Source organism: Buteo buteo, chromosome 1 (assembly GCF_964188355.1).
Source record: "Buteo buteo chromosome 1, bButBut1.hap1.1, whole genome shotgun sequence".
Taxonomy (NCBI): domain Eukaryota; kingdom Metazoa; phylum Chordata; class Aves; order Accipitriformes; family Accipitridae; genus Buteo; species Buteo buteo.
This window is the reverse complement of record NC_134171.1, coordinates 70,807,704-70,833,036: the sequence shown is the minus strand read 5'-3', so window position 1 is coordinate 70,833,036 and position 25,333 is coordinate 70,807,704. Positions and strand designations below refer to the sequence as shown.

The following is a 25,333-nucleotide window of genomic DNA, read 5'->3' as shown; positions in this document are numbered from 1 at the left end:
GCCTAACAGGAGCAGTCTGCACTGGATAATAATATGTTCATTTAAACAATGCTAATAATCAGCGTCCATTCTTGGGATGTGCAAATTGGAGTGTACAATGAGTTGCAAGTACAAGGGAGCCTTGATAATTGGGGAACAATTTGCTTAATTATGTTGTTCTTAGTCAATGTATCATTAAAACAATGAGAAAGTTAAATGATTGTTTAATGTTTGACAGTGTCAATCTTTTCCAGTCTCCCAGATAATTTAAGAGTCAGGATACATGAATTGGGAAGGAAAAAAGAAGTTACTTTAGAATATACATTAATAGGAAGTGGATAAGAATTATAAAGACAGGTTTATTTAAAAAAAAACCAGCAACAACAGAAAAAAACAACCAAAAAAACCCCCACAAAACTGCAACATCTCCCCCCCGCCCAAAAAAACCCAACCGCAACCCAAAATAATAACAGCTAAACCACAACTACTTCATTTATTGCACTAAAATAAAAAGTTAGGGTATGCAATGAGGGGGCTTAGTAGGACATGGTACGTGTTGTACCTCTGTGTTATTTTTATAGTTGTAAGGGATCTTCTATTGCAAAAGCAGCATTTTTCCTGTTGCCTTTCAGATATTGAGAGAGGCCGGTTCGTGACTGGTCTCTAATTTCGAATGTTGAAGTGACCTTGGTCAAAAAGGGAAGAATATGTGCAAGCACTGACTCAGGTTACCATATTCAAGTAATAACCTATGGGCCTTTGTCTGCTCTTGATTAAAACAACAGATCTGTGTTCTTAGCTGTCTTACTGCAGCTGTCAGCATCTTTGTTCTTTCTGTGACCAGAAAACAGATTAAATAAGTCATTAAATAAGGCATAACCTCTGTTTCCAAGGCATACTTAAGAAATGTATTACAGTTTGAAAAAATATAAAGAGATTGTAAGGATTTATATATAAATGCTCTGAAACAAATGTTAATATCCAGATGTTATGTCCACTGATTCTACAGTTCTGAATTAAAACCCCTGACTTTTCTCATCCTCTGTTAATAAATCTTTTTGGTAGCATTGCAAGACTACTTCTTCACTGTAAAGAGAATGCTTTGCTTCTGTGTTTGCAGATGCTGTGAAGCCACCAGTCAGTTCCTTACAACCATCTGCTGAGTTACCCTTGCCCATCAATACTTCACCGCCTTCCATGCAAGCAGAATCTTCCCTACCTCCTCCTTATCAGCTTATTAACATCCCCCCACTGGAGTCTTCCTCTGGTCAAGAAGATCCTCAAGACTACCTACTGCTAATAAACTGTCAAAGTAAAAAACCTGAACCTATGAGGTAAGTGACATTTTTTTCTTAGTAACACTTATTTGTATTATAGGCCAAGAATGTTTGTGCTAAAAGCACTTTTTTTATTGCGGAGTCATTGAACATTTGGATGCAAATAATCTGCACGGGGAAGCTGCCTGTAACTTTTGCTGCTTTTCTTCCCTGTGATTGAACTTTTTGCAGCAATAGTAAGTTGTTTGATCAGCGCTAGACCCATATTGCATTCTTCAAAAGTGTGGACAGTAATTGCCAACATGAACTATCAGATAAATGCAGTGATCCAAGTATTTCATTATAGCTTGGAGTTGTGCATGGCACAGAGTGGAGAAGTGCCCTTTCTTTAGCCACAATCTGGTGGGTTTAGTCCAGTCTAGGACTAGAAAAATCCGGAGAAATTTAGCCTTTTTCTCTTCTGGTATTTGGTGCCCCAGTTTTGCCAGTTAAAGCTTTCATGGAAGGGATACAGTAAAACATGCCATTTATTATCACCTGCCAGGTTACCACATCACTGAATATAGCAATCCTCAAATGGTACTTGTTGACTATTACTAACATAGTTCAGACTCTCAAGCAAGAGTAAAAGATAATTATTTTATGGTAACTAAGAATGCAGGAGACTTAAACCACTCAATTTCTGTATCCTGAATTTTAACTTTTTCCAATAACAGGTAATTAAAAATAAGCTAAAATAAGCCTTATTTTTTACTGAATAAAGAGTATCCAAACAGTCAGTTCTCCAGAGAAGCGTATAATAGGAAATCTTAAGGAAAGAATTGGCAACTTCTACTAAATTAAGTGTATATTTATTTCTCCAACTCCGACTTCTAACTTAAACAGACGTACAGCATCTCTTGCATGAGAGGTTATGATATTTATGGTAGCTACCTGAGAAATATTACTATGTTTTTTCAGAATGGATCATGGCAGCCATACCTGGAGCAGGCTGCCCAGGGTCTTAGTGGAATATCCGTCCTCTGAGATTTTTTTTTAAAAAAAAAAAGCCAACCACAAACAAACTTGACTAGACAAGGTCCTAAGGAGCCTTGCCTGACTTTGAAGTTGGCTGTGCTTAGAGGTATTGGAAGAGCTGGACCAGGTAATCTCCAGAGGTCCCTTCCAACCTTGAGTATTCTGTGGGAGAGCCTTATAAATCTCTCTGGCAGACCTCTTTTCTACAGTAAGTTAAAATAAAATCTGCTGGGGTATTTCCAGAAAAATAAACAAAACGTCATATTCTTTTTGTGATTGCATACAAGTACATGGAAGGCTGAGGAAAGCTTCCTTTGAAAGTGTTTTCATGAGTATTTCACATACTCCCTTAGGGCCATACCTTTTAGTGGCGGTGCCTTCTTCATCAACACCTTGATGCTCTGCCAGTTTTACCTGTGCCATGTGCTCTCCGCTCCCTTGGCATTTTTATCTTGCTCTGTTGTGCCTGAGGTGTTTCCTGCTCCGTTTACTGATGATTACATGGTAGAAAAGTATCCACCCTTTACAATCGTTCTTATAAAACGGAGGAATGAGCCTACAGTTCTCCCAGTGTATGGAATGTGCAGGTTACAGGCAGCACGGCATGCCCCAAAGCCTCCTGCAAGAGAAGGGGAAACCCAGTGTTTGCTTTCTCAGTGTTAAAAGGTTTCAGCATTTAGTGATGTTTAGAAGCTGATGGTGCCCAAGAGATATGTCACCGTTCCTGCCAGGAGCTGACAAAAAGTTCAGTATCATTTCCAGAGCAGCTTGGCAGAGAAATCTTGACTTTTCATTTCAGCACCCTGGCTCATCAGAAATGTGTCTGAGTGCCTGTTTTCTTCTGCAAGGGATGGGCACACAGTGGATTTCAAACACCACCACATGAAGTGTGATTTTAGGAATGATCAAGGTTGGGATGTGTAATTGACTTTCTGACCTGACTTCCACAGTTGTGTGACGTGTGGGTTAAGTAGAGGGAGTGAAGTCTGACAAGACCATAAAAGGGGGCACAAAACATGGCAAGGTATAGAGTCCATGAATAGCCTGCAAAATTTCTTGAGGAAGACACTGGTGACATAGGAGAGAAGGTATTTGGGTGTTGGGGAGGGCAGAAGGTCCAATGGAGATAAAATGCTGAGGGAACTGAGAAAGAACTGAACAAAGTCTTTGGGAGTATAGAGATTGTTTAAATAAATTATGTTTTTCTAGGAATATTTGAAGACAGTGAAACATTGGCATTGTGATTACTTGGAAATTATATGGGCTTAATGTATTATATTTAACTAAATTCACTAACTAGCTATGTCCTTTTATTAAGAAGGCTGTAATAATGAAAATTTAGAATAATAGTTGTTGGAGTTTCAGTTCCACCTAAAATGACTGCTTATGTTTCATGTCTGGTACCGTAGGTATTCTGCTGGATTTAGGCTGCAGTATGGAGGTTATAGACCTTTTCCTATGGAATTAGAGCTATGTATGTCTGCATAGCATATTACTAAGATGATTAGTTAGAGGGCACCCTGTGCCCTACCCCAATCCACATCCTGTGACAGGTCAAGAAAAAAATTAAATGGCTGCATCATTTTCCTATTGATTTCCAGGTTTGGAACAATTTATCTGTGTATTTCATACAACCTTTTTTCCTTAGTGTAAAGTGCAAAGCTTAATAGATGTAATTATATAGGCAGGTATTGTTACTGGAACAGTTTATTTCTACGACTTTTTCCCTTTAGACTTTAATGTTGACAATATGCAGAGGGAACGTTTTCTGTTCTAATTTTGCATGTTACTTTATAGATAATCTGGGAACCACAGAATTTTATTTCAAGGTTTTGGGGTTCTTTTCCAGGTGAGACAGGTAACTGTGAAACATGGAGGAAGTATCCCAGCTGCCTCTTTGAAATTTTTAAGAATTGTGGTTAAGAATTTGTTATGAACTAACAAATAATTTTGAAATGCTTCATTACAGTGAAATGCAATGCACCACATACTGTTGTGAGAATATCTTGGACACAGTACTTGCAGCTGTAATAATTATGCTGTATTTTGTCTAAAATAGTTTTATGCTCTGATCACTGTTAACTTGAGAGAAAGCATTGTTCGACTGTAGCATTTAGTGAGATTTTAAGGTTCTTACTTGGATCCTAAATAAGAAAATGCAGCCAAAGACAGTTTCCAAAACCCTTATTGTTCTGGCTCATTCGAGAGGTATATTGCAATACTAAACGCTGTCTTCCTCATCTTTCCTATGTTTATGAACCAGCCAAGGGTCACCCTTTCTCTCGGAAGAAGGGCAGGAATACCTGCTATTAGAAGATTTTGAAAGTAAAAAGATTCCACTGCAGTGAGTGAACAGTAGCCATATTTGGAACACGTGTGAAAAATTAATCACAGAGCCATTAACTTGCCTGAAAATACTGTTTGTTTGAGATGCGTCTTGCATGGTGTTCTGTAAGTTTTAACAGAGAAACTATGTAACTTTGGCTTCCATTTTCTAGAAATAGAGCGGGTTTAATATTTATTTATTTATCTATCCACATTTTTACTATGTTTGCTGTTTCCTTCCCAGATTGCTGGCCCACAAGAGCAGTTTTGCTGCCACTTAGTTCATAGTATTCTGTTTGATTGCTCATACCAATTCCTGCAGATGGGAAAAGAATCAGCTCGAAAGAATGAGTGGTCAAACCAGACCTAATACAGCATATTAAAAATGGGATGATTACCCCTCAAACTGAAACACTTTTAAAACTTTTTTCTTGGGTCTCTGTCAACAAGTAGTTTTTAGTATGTGGAGGCAGGCTTTTTATTGGGCTCCCCCTGCCTCAATACCCCACCACTTCTCTATGCATCTTAATGTCCAGTCCTTGTAGATCAGCAGGCTGTACAGTTATCTCTTCTTGACATATGGAAAGAGATGTCCAGTCTTAGCACGGAGTAAAGAATAGTTTGGCCACTTAGCATAATTTGTAGATATGTGATGTCTGCATTTGATAACACTGAACTCATGTCCTCTTCTTATAAATAGGGCGAGGAGTTTTCATTGTTATATCCAACTTTGCCATTATTTTAAACTGACATGTAAAAAAACATTCATACTTATGTTAATAACCAGTTGTTAGTGGAATATTTAAGCTAATTGATTGTTTTGTTTGAGCTGTTCTGAAGTGCGTGGGAAAAATAAAAATTTTCAGGTAACTTTCTTAACTGCAGAAGTCATCAATCATCCTGTATCTGAAATCCTTTTTTAAAAAAAGCAGGAGTAAAGTCTGTCCCTGAACAGTAGTCCTAACCTAAATTTCCTTGAGGTAACATGAATCAACTATGCATTGTAGATTTTCAAAATTGTACATAGTGTTCTTATGATCAGTGGTTAATACTGACTTTTGAAAGCTAGTTAAACTTCAGAGGCTGAATTCCCTGTCTTCGTTTTGATGTAAACTGCTTTCTTGGCCCGTGTTTCAGACTGTCTTCAAACTTTCAGTCTTGCAAAATCAGATTAGTTACAACCCACCTATATTTTGAAAACTATTTCAATAGACTAAGAAGTTGATTCCAAAAGATTACTTTTAAAACCATGAAGTAAATCAGAAATGCCCTCTTATAATGAGAAATGTAAGTTGTTGCTATCAGCTAAGCAAATGACAGGCCTGGCTGCCTTGTGTCATGGCTTTTGAAAGTCATCTGTTTTCACAAGTGCTTGTGGTCAAGAAAGAAGCAGCAGCATTCACTTAGACCCATAAAAACTCCTGAATTTAAAAATGATAGTGTTTGTTGCTTATGTATGATGGGTAATCCTTAAGCACTGGCCTTGTACATGTGCTGTTGTTGCATTTTGAGCTTTGGTTATATACTCCTGCATGTTTTTGTAAGATAAATGTAGTGTTTATATCTTATTTCTGTAGTTTTGGAATTTTTTCATTTTAAAGTATATCCTAGTGAACTGGAACTAATAATTTTGGTTCTACAATTGATTGTCAGTGTCCAGCTTCTCTAGACTGCCCACTTTATTTTTATAGCATGTAAAATACAGATCACAATCCTTGCCATACTTGCTTATGTAAAACACACGTGACTTTTGCTGGGACTTTGGTCTGAATGAATACCACAGAACTAGAAGAGTACATCCAGAAAGTGAGCAACTCCTGAATGAATCCTTCAAGAGCAAGGGCTGCAGCAGGGGCTAAACTCAGAGTCTTACTAGTCACGCAGTATGTGCACACTTTATTATGCACTCTGTAACCTCATGTAATTCCTTCAGTCCTATGTGCTCTATTTTTTGTGTGTTACACTTGCAGTGGTTTCTTAGTGAATTTTTGAAGCTCTGAGGCAAAGGAAGTAAACTGTTAGCAAATGAGATATGTTTTTGATAGTCAGCATCATAAGGAATATAAATTTCACTTCCTCAGTTGTGCCAAGGGTAAATACTTAATGAGAACATTCTCTTCTCTTTTTGGGGGTCTGTTAAACCAAATGCAGATTATTGTTCAGAGCCACCTAGAAACCAATTCTTACCAGTGAGGCAGAACTTAAATCTGTGTTTAAAATAGTAACCAGAGCAAAATTAGTGTACTTTTTCTAATTAAAAAACCCCACACCAAAAAAACTAAGAACAAGCTAATAGAAAAAAGTGATTTAATTAAAGCCAGAGAAGAACTCTCATAAGCTGCTTGGACTGATGGAAGATTGTATCACTGCTATTAAACAGAACAAAAACCAGTTGGTTAGGTGAATGACATTTCTCTTTACTGCAGATGTCCAGTCTAAGCTAATCACGTCTGTTCCCTTGATAAGTAGCAGAGAGGCACTTTGGGAGTGATTCATCGGGTTTAGATGGATATCTAAGAAGAACAGATTGTGTTTCACACAGTCTCCATTTCTCCAATGACTGCAGAGGAAACCTAAATGAATAGCTAAACTGGATTCCTTTCTTCTCAGGTTACCAGAACCCTGAGAGATAAATCCAGCTGTCCCTTAAGAAAGTTTTGTGCAATCTTGCCGACAAATTGAAATATGAATAATAAATTTTGGTTGTGATCACTTTGATGTAGAGAGCCTCTTCAAATAAGGGAAAAAAATGCTTCTTGTGGTAGTCATGCTGTTGATTTTTATATATTTTATTCCTCAGAAGTTTTGTGAACTGCATGGTCCAGTTGCTTAATACAGCTTAGTAAGAGTAGTATAGCAGCTATTCATTGATACACACTCATGCTGAAATATTTACATACATATGTATAATTTAACACAATGGTATGGTACTGTGGTAAGGAAAACAGGAAATATCATGATATGGTTGATCAAAAAGTATATGGACTGCATTAACTCCACCTGTGTTAGTATTTTGCCACTGTCTTGACTTTCATTTAAGCAAGGAGTCAGACTGATAACAGAATTTCTCTGCCTGGAGCAAGGTAACAGGGGAGGTTTGTTTTAAAAAAAAAATAAAGAAATTGTAATGTGTTTACTTTCTGTGTCAGTTTACTGGTACTGGTTAGTACCAGTATTAATGAGTGCTATTCTCATAAAAGATGGAATTTCCAAAGACAGCAAAGGTAAACTACTGTGCAGTTTTATCTAACAACACTGCCTTAACTTACATTCAAGACAAAAGCACTCTGTTGCACATGCATCCTATGGATTCCTCCCCCACTCCTCTGAAGAGCATGCTATCTTCCTCCTATTTCTGTTCTTATCTGTTATTTCTTTCTCCGTTATGTATTTCAAACCAGTATTATATGGTCAATAGATAACTTTAGGCATGCACTTCAGAGTGTTATAAGCAGTCATGGTTTTTCCTCTAACATTTTTTTTTCATACTGATTAGAACTAGTAAGTACTGTAAACCCAAGGATTAAGTGTATTATTTTAACCTTTAACGGTGCCATTAAAGTGCTGCTAATTTGCAGCATGGGGGGGGGGGGGGGGATTCCCCACCCCCAAACAAACTCTGCTCCAAATTGGCATCATGGAAATCACTTGCTGTATGAAACATCAGCTTGTTGTTTAGCTGCTGCTAAAGGTCCACACTTGTGTTACCCGTTTCACATGCATGGGTTTTTATGTATGTAGTTACTTAGGATCCTTCTTAAGTACTGCTGTTTGTTTAATAATTGAGTTCCTGCATTTCATTTTAAAAAAAAAATTAAGAATTGGAAGACACTGGTAGACTTTTTAGTTGTTTACATTCTAAATGTTGTGTTTGTTATTTGTAATGTTTGTTTTTCTTTATATGTTCATCAACATTTTAATCTTACGATCTTCTGTGTAGATCTCATGCTGACTCAGCAAAATCCAGCTCTTCTGAAACAGACTGCAATGATAATGTGCCCTCCCACAAAAATCCTGCTCCATCAGCGAGCAAGCATGCTGTGAATGGCTTTTTTCAGCAGCAAGGTGTCTATGACTCTCCACCTTCTCGTACTGGACTGACACTGGCAGACTGCAGCCTTTATAACCTGCCTAGGAGTTACTCACAGGATGTTTTACCGAAGGCAGCATCTCCATCTGGGACTGATGCAGAAGGAGAGCAACATGTTTTCAATACCCCATCAGCAGCATCTTCATTAGACGCACAGATGAGACATATCTCCATTAGCTATGACATTCCCCCCACACCTGGAGGTACTTACCAGATTCCACGAACTTTTCCAGAGGGAACGTTGTCTCAGACTTCAAAACTGGAGACTATTCCAGATATTCCTCCACCTCGGCCACCAAAACCTCACCACGCTGCAGATCGATCTCCTGTGGAAACATGTAGCATTAGTCGCACTGCTTCAGACACTGATAGTAGTTATTGCATCCCTACAGCAGGAATGCCACCCTCGCGCAGTAATACCATTTCAACTGTAGATTTGAATATCTTTCGTAAAGGTCAGTGTTCCATGTTTTATTTTGCTCTTCCGGAATTTTTGTGTTAAATGATGTAATCTTGTGATGAATGATGTGATATGAATGATACAAATGGGCTGAATGATGTGAGGGGCATTTCTAGCCTTTAAGAACAAGTGTGTAGCCCTTCACAAAGCAGTCTGTGGTCGCAGTGCCTAAAATGCACAAGAAGAGGGAAAAGAGAAGATTATTAAAGGAAACCAGTAAAGCACAGAACATGCGATGAGGGATGCATATTGCACGGTGGCATTCAGTCTTAGCTAAAAATACTTGAAGACCTAGACATATTTATGGTGTTACTTGTCTTTAGAAGACAGCAGTGAAGAACTAATCATCTTTTTTTTTTGCTAATAAGCTCGTATAGCTGAGTTCAAGACTGCTGTTAGCAGTGTTTCAGAATGACCAAAGTAAGGTTAGCATATAGTGGTCCAAATCTGCAGAAGCTGAAGTGTTTCCTGAAGGTCAGTGGGACTTGGTGTATACCCAGAGCTTTGAGATCAACCCTGATCTGGTGATCGTTGCCACCAACCTTTATTTCTATCCTTGCGATAGATATGCGTACTGCAGTTTTTATGTAAAATTTAATTTGTTCCTTATAGTCACCTAAATGTTGGTATTCCAGATGTGCTAGTGCATTTTTTTACTGTTTTTCCTTTAGCAGCTGGGTGTATTTCAGGTCTTGCCAAATTTGGTGGAGCTACTTAAAGACGTTGGTGTTTCTTGGGGGCTTTTTCTGCCTGTTTTTTTGTTCTGGTCTTATTCAGGTTTAAACTTGAGAAATGCAGCGAGAAGTAGATATTGGGAAGGTGATATTTACTGTTACAGAAAGCAGTTGTTCTCGTCTTGTTAACCACTCTTGGGCTAAGAGTTTTGGATTTTTTAGGTTCCTGAGGCAGGTGGGCATTACAGTGTTAGTTTTAAAGTGAAATTTTAAACTGGTTAGAGTCAATGCTAATGTTAGAGGGGATTTTAAAGGAAAATTGTTGGGGTTGTGCTAGATACAGGATGGGAAGCTGAAATGAGGAAGGGGACAGGGACAGACCTTTTAGAGGAGGCAATATACAGAATTAATGTGATCATACAGGTATGCAGATAGTATTTTCCTGTTTATCATTCATGTTGTAGTCTAAGTGTAATAATATTTGTGGTTGTTAGTGTTTTAAAATGACAAAGTAACACCCTGAAAGACCCTTGTTTGCTTTGCTTCGCTTATCTTCTCTCATTTTGCTAAGTTTATAAGTGAGTACTCCTACATTAAAGCTGAGATTGTCAGCCTCAGGAAAAGTAGTCTTTCTGAAAATACTGTTTTAATTTGGCACTTAATGACAGAAGTGTTTTATTTTTTCCTCTGAGGTGGAAATCTCCAAAACGCTTCAGAGCTTTTTTTCAGGGCAAGGTGGGGATAAAACCCAGAGTTTGCCCACAGTTTCTGTCTTGGCATCAGGAGGAGACATGCTTGTTGCAGGGTAAGGCAGCTTGTCGCCTGCATGAGTGAGTAGGACCTGGGACCTGGGAGCCAGATGTCTCACAAACACCCCTGTCCACCAGAGAAGCAGCCACAAAGCTGAGGACCTTCTTAATGCAGACTGCCAAGAGTCAGGACCCTGAAAATGGAGAGATCTTTGCTTCTGTAGCAGTTCATTCAAACTGAAAGCCCCTGGAGACCGCACTGGGGAGCTTAGAGCAGGGATTCACCTGTTCCTGCAACAGACTGAATCCTGTTGAATCAGCACTTTCCACGAGAAGGGCGTTCAGTCAGAAAACCTTTCTCCAGACCCTAAATTACATCTGCTGTTTATTTTAGAATAGGTTTTTCATAAGGGCCCACTGTCTCAAAATCCACTCTTACACTAAGTTCTTACACCTGCCTATTTGAAAGGAAGACTTTGCTGCTTCTTTAAAAGGAAAAATCACTTTTTCTTTTCTTGCCATGGAAAAATACCACTATAAGAGCTTCAGGTTGTGACTGATGAGTGCTAAGTTTGTTTGTGAACACAGTCCTCTCAAGTATATCGATAAAATCTATGGGCCACAGCTTCAGGAGGTATGTTTGTATGCTCTCAGAAGCAGACAGTAAATAACAACAGACTCTGGATGCCTGGTGCCAAGTGACAGGAACAGGGATGATAAATAGCCACTTTCTCTTCTTGTTTCTTTAGAAATTAGTTCTCAAGACTGTTATGATATTCCACGAACGTTTCCGAATGACAGATCTAATTCACTGGAGGGCTTCCATAACCACTTTGTAAGTATGACTTGATCTGATGAGAGGCAACAGTGACAGTGCTTGAATGCTCTTTGTTCCCATGTAAAAAAGCAAGCTGTATGGTGTTTGTGATTTTTCAGTTTCAGTAGAATATATTAATCTGAGTAGATTAGGTTAAAAAAACTCATATGATTCACAGCTGATTGCATAACTTATTTTGTTAAAGGAAATATATGTTAATTCTAGAAAAACAGAAGCATGTTGACAGTGGGAAGTGTTTCAAGTGAAGAACTAGATGAAAATTATGTCCCAATGAATCCCAACTCTCCTCCACGACAGCATTCCAGCAGCTTCACTGAACCCATCCAGGAAACAAACTATGTACCAATGACACCAGGCACGTTTGATTTTCCGTTATTTGGAAAGCAAGTCCCTCCTCCTGCTCACATGGGTTTCAGGTCGAGTCCAAAGACCCCTCCCAGACGGTCAGTACCTGTTGCAGAATGTGAACCACCGCCAGTGGATCGGAACCTCAAACCAGACAGAAAAGGTGAGGAAAATGTCCAATAGCAGTTGATTTTTATCATCTAAGAAAATAACATAGCTTTCCCAACTTCTGATTAGTGGAAAATTATCATATTTTTAGAAATTCTAACAGAATAATTTTTATCTTACGAGATGGCCATAACATAAATGAATCCTAGGATTATTTTTAATCATATTAAAACACCACAAAAACAATGCCAAATACAAGCATAGGTTTACATTTTATTGCTGTAGTTACTAATGAAAAGGTGACACAGAATTGCTAACACTCAGCAGTGTTTTAGTCCTTACACATAGAAGACAGCTAGCTGACTTGTGATGGAGACAGAGCACGCAAGGCATTGGATAAAATACAAATTTATGGCCGTAACAGTGCTTGGTACGGGATCAGTACACGTTTTTCATTGTATGAAGTAAAAGTTAAAAATAACTTATTTAACTATTTTAGGTATTTGCTTTTGATGTAAACATTGTTGGAAGAAATTAATTGTTTCAACAAGAATGAGTTGTATATCGTGCTGCTTTTTAGTCCTACTCAAAGTATGCAGTTACAAATTCTTACATAGAATAATTCTTACAAATGTGTTCAAATGAAGGAAGAATTAGATCAAAGAAATAGTGGTTACTACTAAAGCTAATGTTAAGTCCTCATTTCAGTCTGTAAAAGCAAGGAAAATAATTTCATGTTGGAGCTGCTTAATGCTTAAGTGTTAGTGGCCACATGGGGCAGTCACGGGAAGATGTTGAACATGTGGGCTGTGAGGTTACCATATGTATTTTCCTTGGGATCCAAATGGGAGGAGGGAACTGCTAATTCAAGCCAGCTCTTAAGATACATTTGCTTTATCACAGGAGCTGGGTGCCATGGTTATATTGAAAATTGTATAAACTGTAGTAGGTGAAAATTTCCTTGCCTTTATAGAGTGTGGTACATTAAACAAAGTCATAAAACAAAAGGAAAACTAGCTTTATGTGGAAATATTTTAAACTGCTGAATGTGTGGAAGATGACTGTTATGCGTCTGAGGAAGCCGCAACAACTTCAATGACAAAATGGAAGAAAAACCCCAAATTTCAGAGGGCCCCTTCAAAGCTATCCTAAAAAATGAATCTCCTGAATCTGGTGCATACTAGGTTTACTTTTCCTTAAAATAAGGTTTATTTGGGTGACCAGTGTTCTTAAACAAAAAAAGATACTGTTGTGATGTATCTATAAGAGATATTTGCATAGAGAATCACTAATAAATAGCTTAAGACTTTCCAGTTAATCTCAAATGTTTTATCAGCCAGCCTATCAGAAATAGAGGTAAATGCTTAAGGAACTCACTTCCCTACTATGCAGTTTTTCAGACAAGATAACTAACTTTCTTGTAGAAGTGGGAAGTAAAGAACATTAGGTCAAATGTTTGCACTATTTTGTTTTCAAGTAAGTCCTATTTTTAAAATTATGTGCTTGAAAAATTAGTATTTACACTGAGAATGGCTGACTATTTGGGGGAAAACATGATAGCAAATATTCAGATGATCCGAAACACTCACTAACTAAAACTTTACATTAGTATTTTTACCACTAAGTGAAAGAAGCCTGTAATTAAGTGAAGTAGACAATATCATTATGACATAGATGATCTCAGTGGGAAATGGGAAGTACCACATCTCATTCTGGCTGTCCATCTTCAGAAAACAAGGCATGGCCTTTTTCAAGACCTTGGCTCTCTGCTTGTATCTAATGGTTTCCATGTTACCAGACAGTAGTTTTGTTTATTTCTTAAGAAATACTGGACAGTAACAGATTGATGAAAGCTGATACTGGAAAATATTCTCAAAATAAACACTGAACTGCTTTAAAATATTTTCCCTGACTGGCCAGTTTGTGTATTTTACTGATAAAATGTTTGACCTTCAAAAGTAGTAAATTTCTATGTTGAAAAGCTTCTCACTTTTGCTGTTGGCAGTGCAAAGCAGTCGCACAGATGTCTGCTGGGGCAGCGTTGCTGCTCTTGCATCTCTCTTCTTGAAACTGAGTTAGTGTTTCACATTCTAAAAGTGGCATGTAAGGCTCCTGCTTTGCTCCTGACCTCAAATGCTTTACAACTAGAAAGACTTAGCTAACATCAGGGAAAAGATTTTTAGAAGGACTAACATACCTCTTAATGAGTGTATAGTAACTAGCTGTATTTTTTGCCTCTAGAATTTTAGAAGCTATTATCACTGTAAAATAATATGATTATTTAATATAATTTAGAAGATAAAGTAATTTTAAAATAAAAATGTCCGCAGAGGTAAATATTGTATAGTAAATGCATAGGGGCTGTAAAAAATTTCATGAAGGTCATGAGCTACTAAGAATGGTAATGATTCTGATTTATCACTGAGGGTTTTATCTTAGTAACACACACACACACACACTGGCTCACTCAAATTTTGTCAAGTGGACTACTGCGAGTCTTCCATTCTTGTGAAGAGCAGATACGATGACATATCAGGATGGTAATATATTCCCATTTCAGTAGTTGAGTTCTTCATGCAAATAACTCCTTCCAGAAATACCTTTGGGAAAATAAAACTGCAGTTCCTTTTAAATTAGAATGGGATAAAACTCTTGTTTTAGTGGACCCTTACCTAACTAAAATGAGTGTGCGCTTTATATTATACTGTGGTGCTTTTCCAGCTTTCAAGTTCTTGTAGCCACTTAAATTATCAGGTTGTTTCTGCTTATATAAATGTACTGCAATGGTCTTCTGCTACAAGTTAGGGCATAGAAAGTATCAGGTTGGCTGGTACGTTCAATAAAACTTAGGCAGACATAGAAAGGGAGGAAATGGTGCATAACATAGTTACCTTCTGGGTATTTCTCCTATGAATGTTTGTTGGTTTTTAATATGCCATTGGTTCAAGAATTTCTGTTGAAGACCCTTGCTGCTTCTCTAAAAGATGATATTACTGCAGAGTTCAGGTGTGTTGGTGATAAGGCCTCCAGGTATATGAGGGGTCATCGCACGTTCTGTCTGAAGAAGCTGCTGTATCTTTTTTTATTAGAGTTTGCTGCAAAAATAGTGTTTACACTGCCTCCAAGTAACAGTTCCTTTTTGGTAGCTATCCTTGTTACTGAGAAATGTCACCATCGCCTCTCACGTGAGCATTAGCTCTAGCTCAGTAATGTTGCTGTGTGGGCTAGGGAAGTTTGTTACGTTCAGCGCTAAAAATGCATTTGACAGAAATAATGCAGTGAAACTAGCACATAAAGAAAGAATGCACTGCTTTTTGTTGTCAAATGTGTATGTGTAGCATCTCCTCTGGTTTTCCTTGGTTTAATGGCTTACTGCTTACAGGCAGTATAGTTTGACAAGGCTAGAAAATGGAGGGGTCAGTGATGGCAGTGGCCATTCTGGTGCATACAGCCTGCTCTCCCCTCTGCTGTTTCTCTTCTGTAAACCTGAGATGAAACACATACTCAGTTACTTCTGGTTCTGCTGTCTTTGAAGAATAAGGTGTCAGGCAGCAAGGATCTGGCAATCTGTCTTTCAGCAGTAGTGACTGTAATGTGTATGTCTTCACAGCTCTGATATAAGCATCTGACGTTCTGGATAATTTATTAAATTGTTAAAATTCTCCAAATTTTTAAGAATAGGTACAGTTATATAAAAGTAGCAACTGTGACAGACAACTGAGTTATGAAAAATCAATAACATTGGTAAACCAAATGTAGGTAATAAATAGTACATGCACATTCTTCTGAGGAGGGTACTTGTGCAGCCCTGCTGTGAGAGCCTGAGGCTCTTCAGTCTTCCCACCTGAAGGGGTAACCTGGGCCAGGAGCCATGGTGAGATGCCCTGTGTCTTTTCCCACTGGGTTCTAGAAGAGCTTTGTTTTAGAAAATGGGTTAAAAAATAATAACAAAATATATATAGCCTTGAGATTACACTACATTTTTATGTAGCTTCATTTTTCTAGCTTACAGCCACTTCTGTAAATGAGGGGAGCTTCCAGTACTTTCTGGAAGTCTTGAAAGTCATTTCAAAACATGGTGTTGGCTTCCTACCCCAATATAACTTGAATCAAAGCGCTTTACTATTTCTTTAGAGAAGCATACCAGAAGGTAAGTGATACATTGCTTGGGACAAAACGGAGAGCGCTTGGCCAGGTGCTTTTCCGCATTCACCTGTAATTGAATGACAAAAATAATCTTTTTTTTTTTTTTAATTTGTTTTTTTTCAGGGTGCTATTTCTTTTATTATAAAGGACCATTGTCTATATTGATTTTATATTTCTGCTTTTTGGCTGCTTTAGCTTGCCACGGGTGCATGTAGTTGTGATGCTAAATTGGAAGCATTGTTGCTAGCAAAAGGCTTCAAGCAGAAAAAATATTGCATCCATCCATGCAGCTGGGTCTTATTCTCTGAATTGTTCAAAGACTGTGACTGGTTCTGCCACAGGGCGAGTATGTGGCATTTGTTTTGACAGTCACATGTTCCTTCCTCAAAATACCATTTATCCAAGAAGGAGCAGTAGAGTTAAATGCAGTGAGGTGAAGACGCCCTAGACAGCTAAGGCACCAAAGAACAGCCAGGTTCTCTTTTGCTCCACCTCATGCTTTCCCTGGGGCTCTTCAAAATACCTGAAAAGGGTTGTGATACGAGGCACTGGATCCTGGGATCTCCATCCTGCTGACAGCTTGCAGGACCGTAGCGAGCATTTCACTGCTCCACAGGGAACTGCTCTGTGTGGCAAGGCAGGTCCCAGGTGGCTGTGCTGGCAGTCCACAAGAAGGTTTTAAGGCCTGACAGAGGTCTGTGAGTCTAGACGATCTTAATCTTCAGTGCAAACATGACGTAAGGCAGAGATCAAGGAAAGTTGCACGGTCGAAAATAAAAGGGGTAGGGTGTGAATTGGTTTTTATAGGTCAGGAGGCAGCATTTGAGTGATAGGGGGGTGTCTGTGAGCCTCTGGGCATGATAGTGGCCCCCTCCTGCCCCATGATTTATTTCCAGGGGCAGGGGTGTGGGTTTTGTGACCTTAAAGCAAGACTTTAAGACCAAACAACTACAAAATAAGATTTTTTTTTTTTTTTTAAATACTTATTTAGGAGCTGTCCAGAAGGATTCCTTATAGCACTGTAAGATTTAGTGTGTGCATGTGTACATCTCATCTGTAAAGTTCAAAACTCTCAAGAAATACATGCTTGCCATCTTGACTGACAAAACACAGTTTTTCAATATCTGAATCACACAGTTAAGTCAATGATGGAATTGGTGATGGCAGAATTTAGTTCTTCAAAGTCTCGGTTTGATGTCCTACTTCCTGTAACCTGGTAACTTCTATTTTCTGAGGGGCAGCATGTCTCTGTAGCAAAGTGGGGGTTTTAAGGTTCTGAAAAGAAATGTATGAACCATAGGCAGATGGCTGAATTAACAATTCATGACCATGATGGAATGCAAATCAAAAGTAGAATCTCATTCATTTGAGTATAGTGTAACACTGCCACTTTTGTAATGTTTTTGATCCATAGCACTTAAAAACATGTTCTGGGATAGTTCAGTTTAGCAGAGATCTTAGTTTAGGGTCATGGGGAGCTGTGATAGAATGATGCACTCGGGATCACTAAGCGGATTGCTGACAGAGGCAGTAAAGAACTTGAGATTCCTAGCCTACAACATGGTACTGGACTTTGCTCTATTTGTCTTGAATAGCAATTGGATTTGCCCAAATATTGTTAGCGTTTAGTTGCATTCAAGATTATTTTAAACAAGATTTTCAGTCCTATTTTGGGGTTGGATTGCACAGATTATTTTGTTGATGGCAAAAATAACCAATAGCAAGTACAGTGCATTTTCACCTTTTTTTTTTTTTTTAACAAAAAGTTTATCTTTCAACAAAAATATATCAGCATTTAATCTGAGATGCTTCCTGCAACTTGAGTCCATATGATTGCCTTTAAAAGAGACTGCTACTTGGCCCTGGTAATTTTCAGCCCAGCAAGTGGTAAGCTAGGATTTAGAGACAGTGAGTGATGCACACATTTCTTTTCATGCCAACAAAATACTCAGTTGCACCTTGAAAACAAGAAAACAAACAAACAAAAGAAACCAAGGGAGAGGAAAAAATTTCTCATGGAGTTGGGACTTGTGATTGTTTAAAAAATGTTAAAAATTTTATCTGGTTGTTTTTCTTATAGGTTTTTCTCATTTAAGATGTTACATGACATAATTGTGTGGTTAAACCACAAATATGTGGATTGCTTATAAAAATGTGGCTGTATCTTTGCCATGACTACTCATGAGCATCTCCCAAACAGATTAACTTCACAGAAAATCCCAATTTTCTGTAAGAGCATAGGCCCACTTTGAAGAGGTAATTGTATACAGAGCTCACATGTGGCAGGAAGCATCTGCCACATTCTGGCCTCCGTAGGACCCACTGTGATGCTTCTGGATGACTGGCATAACTGCCCATTGTTGTAGTGTAGTACGATGCTGTAAAAATCCCAAGCAAAGTAGGTAGTTGTTAAGGAAACTAAGAACCCTCATTAATCATGAAGTTAGTTATAAATAGCCTAGTGAACAGTTTCCTTGTTAAATATTTACATGTTGGAGTGTCTCAGTTGGACAATGTGAGCATATTGCATGTCCTGATATAGCAGGAGCACCACACCATCCTAAGATAAAACTTCAGAGAAACAGTTAAGGCATTTGTGATGACAGGAGCTGACATTTCTTTAAAAATAATAACAATTAGAAGTTGGCAACATTGCAGTGTTGTACACTATGATGATTGTCTTGTGTATACTTAAATAAAGGATCACTCATTTTCTCAGGCTTTAGGACAAGTAGGTATTGAAAAATTGTGAATGGTAATTTTAATCAGCAGCAAGAACTGAACTGAACTAAAGATCTGTTGGAAAAGAAACTAATTTTCATGATGGCTTTTCTGAGCAGAAGTACTGTTCATTTTGCTTTTAAGAAATCCATGCATTTTATCCTTCCATTTGATTTTAGAAGTTACACCTCCTGTTCATTCCATTTAGGAATTTTGAAAAAGATGATTTTTGGAGATGTTTTGGTGCTTCCTCAGAGTTCCTAAAACAGGTTGAATACAAATTTATTGGTTTTTTTTTTCTTTTTTCCCCTTTTTCCTTTTGCCCCCACAAGCTCCAAAGACTTCCATTTAGCTGAAAATTGCTCTTCCTCCATGGGTGTACTAAATTACTTCCACAAGGCTAGTTTTTACTTGATAGCTTTAAATGAAATACATATAGTTCCTTGCTACAATACACCAGTCCTTAAATTGCAGCTGTGATTTGTCTTACAAAACTTTGAAACAACAAATAATTTCAAGTAAAGATTTCATTTGGATGGCTGCATCACAGCTGCAGAGGAAGCTATGGTTTACTGGACATAATGTTTTTTTAAAAACAATGAAACATAGGAGTTTTCTGAAGACAAACTGCAAGCCTTGCTCTGATACTAGCTGTAGAGATGGTAGTGTTGAACTTCAAAGATGCTAGAGAGAGCAAGAACAAGAGAACATGGGTAATAACGCCATATCTTTTCTTCCTTCCATACAATTTTTCTTTTCTTCCTTGTGCGCTTAATGCCTTTTTGAGGAAACGTAGGTTTTGATATACATATTGTCATGCTATTCCATTGGCTTTTTTATATACTTAAGGTTAGGCTTGATTTTTCCAATAAACAAGTTAAACTCTGTTATTTTTTTGTGTTTTGTTTAAAAAAAAGGAGGGAGACGGACAGGGAGCAGTCTCAAGTAGTATCACTTGGACTTCATTAATCTTAGTGCAGCTTTAAACTAATAATCAATAAACACTCCAGAACACTGTACTTTGGTCTTAAAACATTGTCTCTGTTATTTAATGTTTTTAGTTCATCATGCTTTGGGGGCTTTTTAAATATAGACATGGAGAGTTACTTGCAAATTAGAGCAGTCAAATAGTATTTGGATGATTAATAGCTTTGGTATTCTCTGAATAGTTTTTATGGCATTTGGCAAATATTTTATGAATACCAGTGAACCTTAGCTGTCAGATGCAGTTGGACTTTTTTATAATCAGTATTTTTTCCAATTAATTCTTAATTTCTGGAGCATTCAAAGTACCAGTGCTCTGAGAGAAGTTACTCTCTCAGAAATAGAGAAATTGTCTAAGAAAACTGGACAGCCTCTCTTCAGATGACTGCTTTTTACGTTTCATAATATTGAAAGAATTAAGTTGATTTCAGTTTGGGTTTACTGTTCTAAAGAGACTGTAGTTATCACCATCCATGTGGTATCCCTGATCAGAACTAAGCACATTATTGATATTCCTATTTGTTGCAGGATACTAGTATGGAAATGGATATGAATGTTGTATAACTAAATACATGTTTCTAATTAGAAGTACCTTGGCAGGAAATAGTCTTAATAAAAACAGAGATGAAAAAGCAAATTCAGGATATTTGTAGAGCTCTGTGCTGAAGACCATGTACTCGGGAATCAGAGTTCACTGGGTTGAGGAAGAGGATGAGAAGGAAAGGGGGAGGTTATTCTGCAGAATTGAAAACCAAATAATAAACCCTGTGGGAGTAAGACTGTGAGCTTCAGCCTTGTTTTTTAAGGAAATATCTACAGTGGCTCTGATTACTGGAATTCTTGGACCTCAGTGCAAATTTCAGTTTTCTCTAATTACAGAGAAAAGGGGAAAAGATGCATATTTTTTAATGGAAACGAGAAACTGCTGTTAGTTATGCCTCTCTGAAAGTACTTTTGTGGATGCAGGATGCTTATGTGGCTGGTTTTACCTTTTGCTCTCCCCCTCCTATTCCAAGTAAAGCACTGCTCTAGCATTCCTATGTCTGATCTCCTTGTCTCGTGAGGATTAGTCCCGTTGGCCAAGAAACAGCATTAACAGATCACACATTTCTGAAATTTTATGTCACATTAGTAGACTTACCTTAAAATTTTAAGCCCTACATAGCTGCTATTTAAATAGACCGTTGGCCTCTTTCGTGAGGATGTTTGCCATTTCCTGACGTAAAATCCCTTGCCAGCAAGCCATGGAGCAAGCAGCCAGTCAGAAAAGAAGCGTTCTTAACATAAAACTCGTTTAGTACTAGTGCTTCAAGGCGATAGCCTGAAAACAAATGAGGCTCTTCAGTGAGTGCTCTACGTCCTCAAAACAGAAAATGTTAGGACCCACCTACTCTGATGCAGGAATTTGCTGCGGTGGGACCCCTTTCCTGCTCCCCCTCACCCCGCAACTTTGTATTCCAAGTGTTTTGTGGAAAACAAAAAGAGAGAATACATTAGCCAATGAAAAAAACCAAAAGGTTTTTCAGTTTAAACCATTATTTGAAACAAAATCAAACATGTGAAATGGACTCTTCTCCTGATGACTTCTTGGACAAAGGCAGCATTGACACGCACCGAAATGCCAGGAGCAGAATTCATGCCAATTGAGTGCACTCTAATGCTAGATCCATAATCGCTTGTTCTGCTTGGCAGTTTTTACAAGCAGCCATTTGTTAGAAAAATAGACTTCATTAGTGATTTTTCAGCTCAGAGTGCCCTTGCACAGTATTTGTCTGATAGAATGTGCAAAAGCTGAACTTCTCTCTCCTGGATGTAGCACTTTGCATTTCACAGGTGGTGACTTGACTGAACAGTGAAAACATCTAATTTTCACTTCTTGTTTGGTTGGTTTCACTTGCCATAACTTATTTGGGTTTTTTTTCCCTTGTAGATTTGCATCCAGTGGTGTTGCTACACAATTTATTTCCTTTTCAGTTAAAAAAAGTGTGTGTGTGTGTGTGAGTATGTAAAAAAAACTATATTTTTTTTTTTACCCAGATTTATCTTTCCCAGAATAGGCGTGCAAGTTAGAAGTGTTGTCTTATGTGAGTGCCTAAACATTAGATGAGGTAAATTTGGGCCTGTGGGCCTAAACCACAGGAAATGTGTTGCTCAGTATTGCTGGCATTGGAATGCTGTATGGAGCCAGGCCTTCCGTAGAGACCTACCTACTGTCCTTCCACCTTCACTAAGCTGATTTGAAGAACAGCCCTATGACACTTACCTTCACTGATTATGTCTGAACAGAGTAGACGTTGGAGACCAGTCTGCTGTATAGGTGTGAGACACTTTCTCCTCTGTATTATATTCAGCTTGTTGCTTCTCGGAGGTACTAGGAAATGCTCTTGGAGAAGATTAGTGAGGTTACTTGAGAACACCACCAGGAATTTCCATTGTAGTACTTGAGATATAAAGTTCTAAAAAATACGTATTTCTGTTCACAAATCTGGCTTAAGATAGTGACAGAACTGTCAATTTTTAGATAAAAATGGCACTTCTAAAATTTCTGATGCATTTATTAAAAATATGGGTTTTGATTGAGTAAGGGATATTATTAAGGGCTTTCTGTGCCCTAGAGCTCATGTTACTTTATCTTCTTAAATGGGCAAAAACAAGGTGGAGGAATTCCTCACTAGAGGCACAAATAAGTAACCTCAGTTTTGTGATTGTGATCCCCCCTCCCCTTTTCCTTTGCCTGGTGTCAGGCCTCTCCTGTTGCGCAGAATAAGCTCCTCAACAGAGATTAGGCCTTTTGTTTTTTGTTTTGTAGGCAGGAAAAAAACCCACAAAACTGCATAAACATTTTAATTTTTTGTGACGTATTAAACTAGAGGAATTGCATTATCCTGGCTGGTTGGTAGCAACAAGCTGTTTTGCCACCAAATTTATTTAGGTTGAACAGTCTTTCAGCAGCAAGAGATGAAAGCCTAGTGAGTTTATTTTACACTGGAACATTTTGTATGTTCTTGTCTGATGCAGAAGAGAAATATTATAGGGACCTGTACTTATTTATATAGCTCTTATGAAAGTCTCAGAATGGTTTGTAAGTGCTAACTTAAGTATGAGGCAGGCAGTTACATAATGCCCCATTTTACAAATGGGGATAATCATAGTTCAGGATGCTTAGCTGCACGAGACCATGTAGCATCATTAACAGAAGTAGAAATAATGAGTCATAGCCCTGAGTTCCTTGGGCTTATCTTCTGTATTATGGTTTCAGGCACTTCAGTCTATGTTTGGTTATAAGAGCAGAGAGATTATGAAGTACACACTGGTTAAATAATTTCATTAACGCTGTTACTTCTGCTAGATTTCTCACTGTACTTGTGATCTGTGCTTGTATGTCAATGCATTGATTGGCATTTTAAATTGAGTTGTATTGGGCCAAATTTCTTTTAAATCAGATTATAAAACTGTGGAACACAAAGTGAATGTGATTAGGTAATGATATTCAGCATCAGATTGTTCTTAATAAAAGGGGTTTGAATTTGAACTTCTACATTTGTTCAATTGATTTTCAGATCTTGGTCTTCTTTTATAGGCAAGCTTTTATCATTGAGTTGTAGGCAAGGTACTTAAGAATATCGAATCAGCTGAGAATGAACTATGCCAACATGTTAGGTCATGCTTTTGACTTAGCTCCAGTCAACAGCATACTTTACAGAAATGCTTCGTGTACCACTTTACAATCTGGGGCTTTGGTCAGCATTGCCCAACTGCTTGGCCTTTTCATGGGCACTTCGAGCCATTTAAGGGAGCATCTGATTTTGAAATTGGAGAAGTACTGTCTGTGTGAAAATCACTTCATGTCCTTTTCTTTTTAAGGAAGTTGCTATGCAGCACTACTAGTAAATAAATAAATTTTGTTTTACCTGCATGGTCTCTCAGAAGCACTGTGTAGAAGTTAAGATACTGTACAAAACCTTTCTGTTTATCTTTCTTGTTGTTACTTGATTATTCCCAATACTTCAGTGATAACAGTAATAGAGCACTTCATATGCAAAACCCGTGGGGCAGAGATTTGCAAACTTCTGGTGTTTGTTGCCAAGTTTATTTTCTACAAAGCATTCTCACTCGTTGCTAGTAGTACCAGCCCACATCTGAGTCTACACCAGTCCTTTTCTGTTTTGTGCTGTAGGGCAACTTTCTAACAGAGTCAGACTTAAACTTCTCATTTGGTTAGTTGTAAAGATTTACCTTTCATATGGCTTCTTGGTGTACCACTTGAAGGCACTCACCTTTTCTAATATTAACACTTTGTCAGATAAACTTTCATGAAAGGTTAGGATTATTATGCATTATTGATCATATTTATTTAAAATAGACAATGTGACCTGAAACACTTGCAGAGGTTGGTCAAGGTGATGAAGAACTTTCTCATTGGGAGAGGGGTTATATTACTGCCTGGAGGGAGCTTATTGACTCTAATGTTCTCTTAGTTTGTACCCTTCATCATATTACCAGATTCATCTAAAGTGTCACATTGTGTGATAGCATAACATAGGGGAATGTTATGCTAACAACATGATAGCATGATAGTATATGATAGCATAAAATATTGGGGCATGATTGGTGCATCTACTGCACTTGTATATAGGTATATATAATTTAAAAAGGGTTTAGAGAATGTAATTTTATGACAGGGTCATTTGTGGTGGAGGTTGGCTTGTGCTGTGGCAGAAAGGGGGCAGGGAGGACAGTATGCAGGCTTGTAAAGAAAGTCCCCCTGTGTCTGCAAGGTTGGAGAGGTGGCTTTGGTACAGACAGATATAGACCTCTGGGGAACAAGTTTAACAAATACAGTGTGGAAAAAGATTTGTGGGGCTTCTCAAGTGGGAGATGCATGGTGGCTAGGAGACCTCCCAGGGATATTGCTATTTCCAAAGTAATATTGTGGCTAAAGAGGATTTCATTTCTTTGAGGGTACCTCATCTTGCATCTGAAACATGACTATTCTCCTGTCATGCTACGTATTCCTCAAATACGGAATTTTTTATGTAATGCAACTTGAAACCAGTTAATAGTAATGATCAGTTACAATATTTGTTGATGCACTTTCTAGCCTTTTTGTACACCTTTAATGCTTGCTTCCGACAAATTACTTGCATGCAGTGTTTTCTTTGTTTCTGGTTTGGTGCTTAAGCCCTTAGTGTGAGACCTAGCTAGACTGTAAAACTCTCCTTCAGCAGCTTGCTTATGCTTGTGGCGTTAACCTTTCTGCAGGGGGTTGTGCTGTTTATTTACAAAATTCCATTTTCCAGTTACAAATAGAATATTATTAAGAGAGTCTTCTTTTTACCAATTAGGTCAAAGTCCTAAAATTTTAAGACCTAAACCACATGGTTTAGAGCGAACTGATTCACAAACCATAGGTGACTTTACTACAAGAAGAAAGGGTATGTACTTTAGCACTGTATGTATATGGAGCTTTATAAAAATAAGTAAAACAAAAATTAAGAAAACTGTTATTCTAGAATAACTTTAACTCTTGTATAGTCTTTTTACCTCTGCTATAATCTAAGATCATGGATGCATTTTCCTTGCCAAGCAAAAAGCTGCCTATATAAGGAATTAAAGTCTT

At 37.9% G+C, this 25,333-nt stretch overlaps 1 protein-coding gene across 10 annotated transcripts in view; it reads left to right on the top strand.

Moving 5' to 3' along the window:
- The window catches only part of GAB1 (GRB2 associated binding protein 1), a 145,651-nt gene that overhangs the window by 112,507 nt on the left and 7,811 nt on the right, over positions 1–25,333 (top strand). For 5 of the 10 annotated variants that reach the window (XM_075035687.1, XM_075035696.1, XM_075035708.1 and 2 more), the window contains exons 3-8: positions 1,100–1,313; positions 4,537–4,617; positions 8,539–9,143; positions 11,321–11,406; positions 11,614–11,917; positions 25,059–25,148. In XM_075035687.1, coding sequence (XP_074891788.1) covers positions 1,100–1,313; positions 4,537–4,617; positions 8,539–9,143; positions 11,321–11,406; positions 11,614–11,917; positions 25,059–25,148 — 1,380 coding nt within the window. The remainder of the gene's footprint in view (positions 1–1,099; positions 1,314–4,536; positions 4,618–8,538; positions 9,144–11,320; positions 11,407–11,613; positions 11,918–25,058; positions 25,149–25,333) is intronic. The other 5 variants (XM_075035746.1, XM_075035727.1, XM_075035737.1 and 2 more) reach the window with 4 other exon arrangements.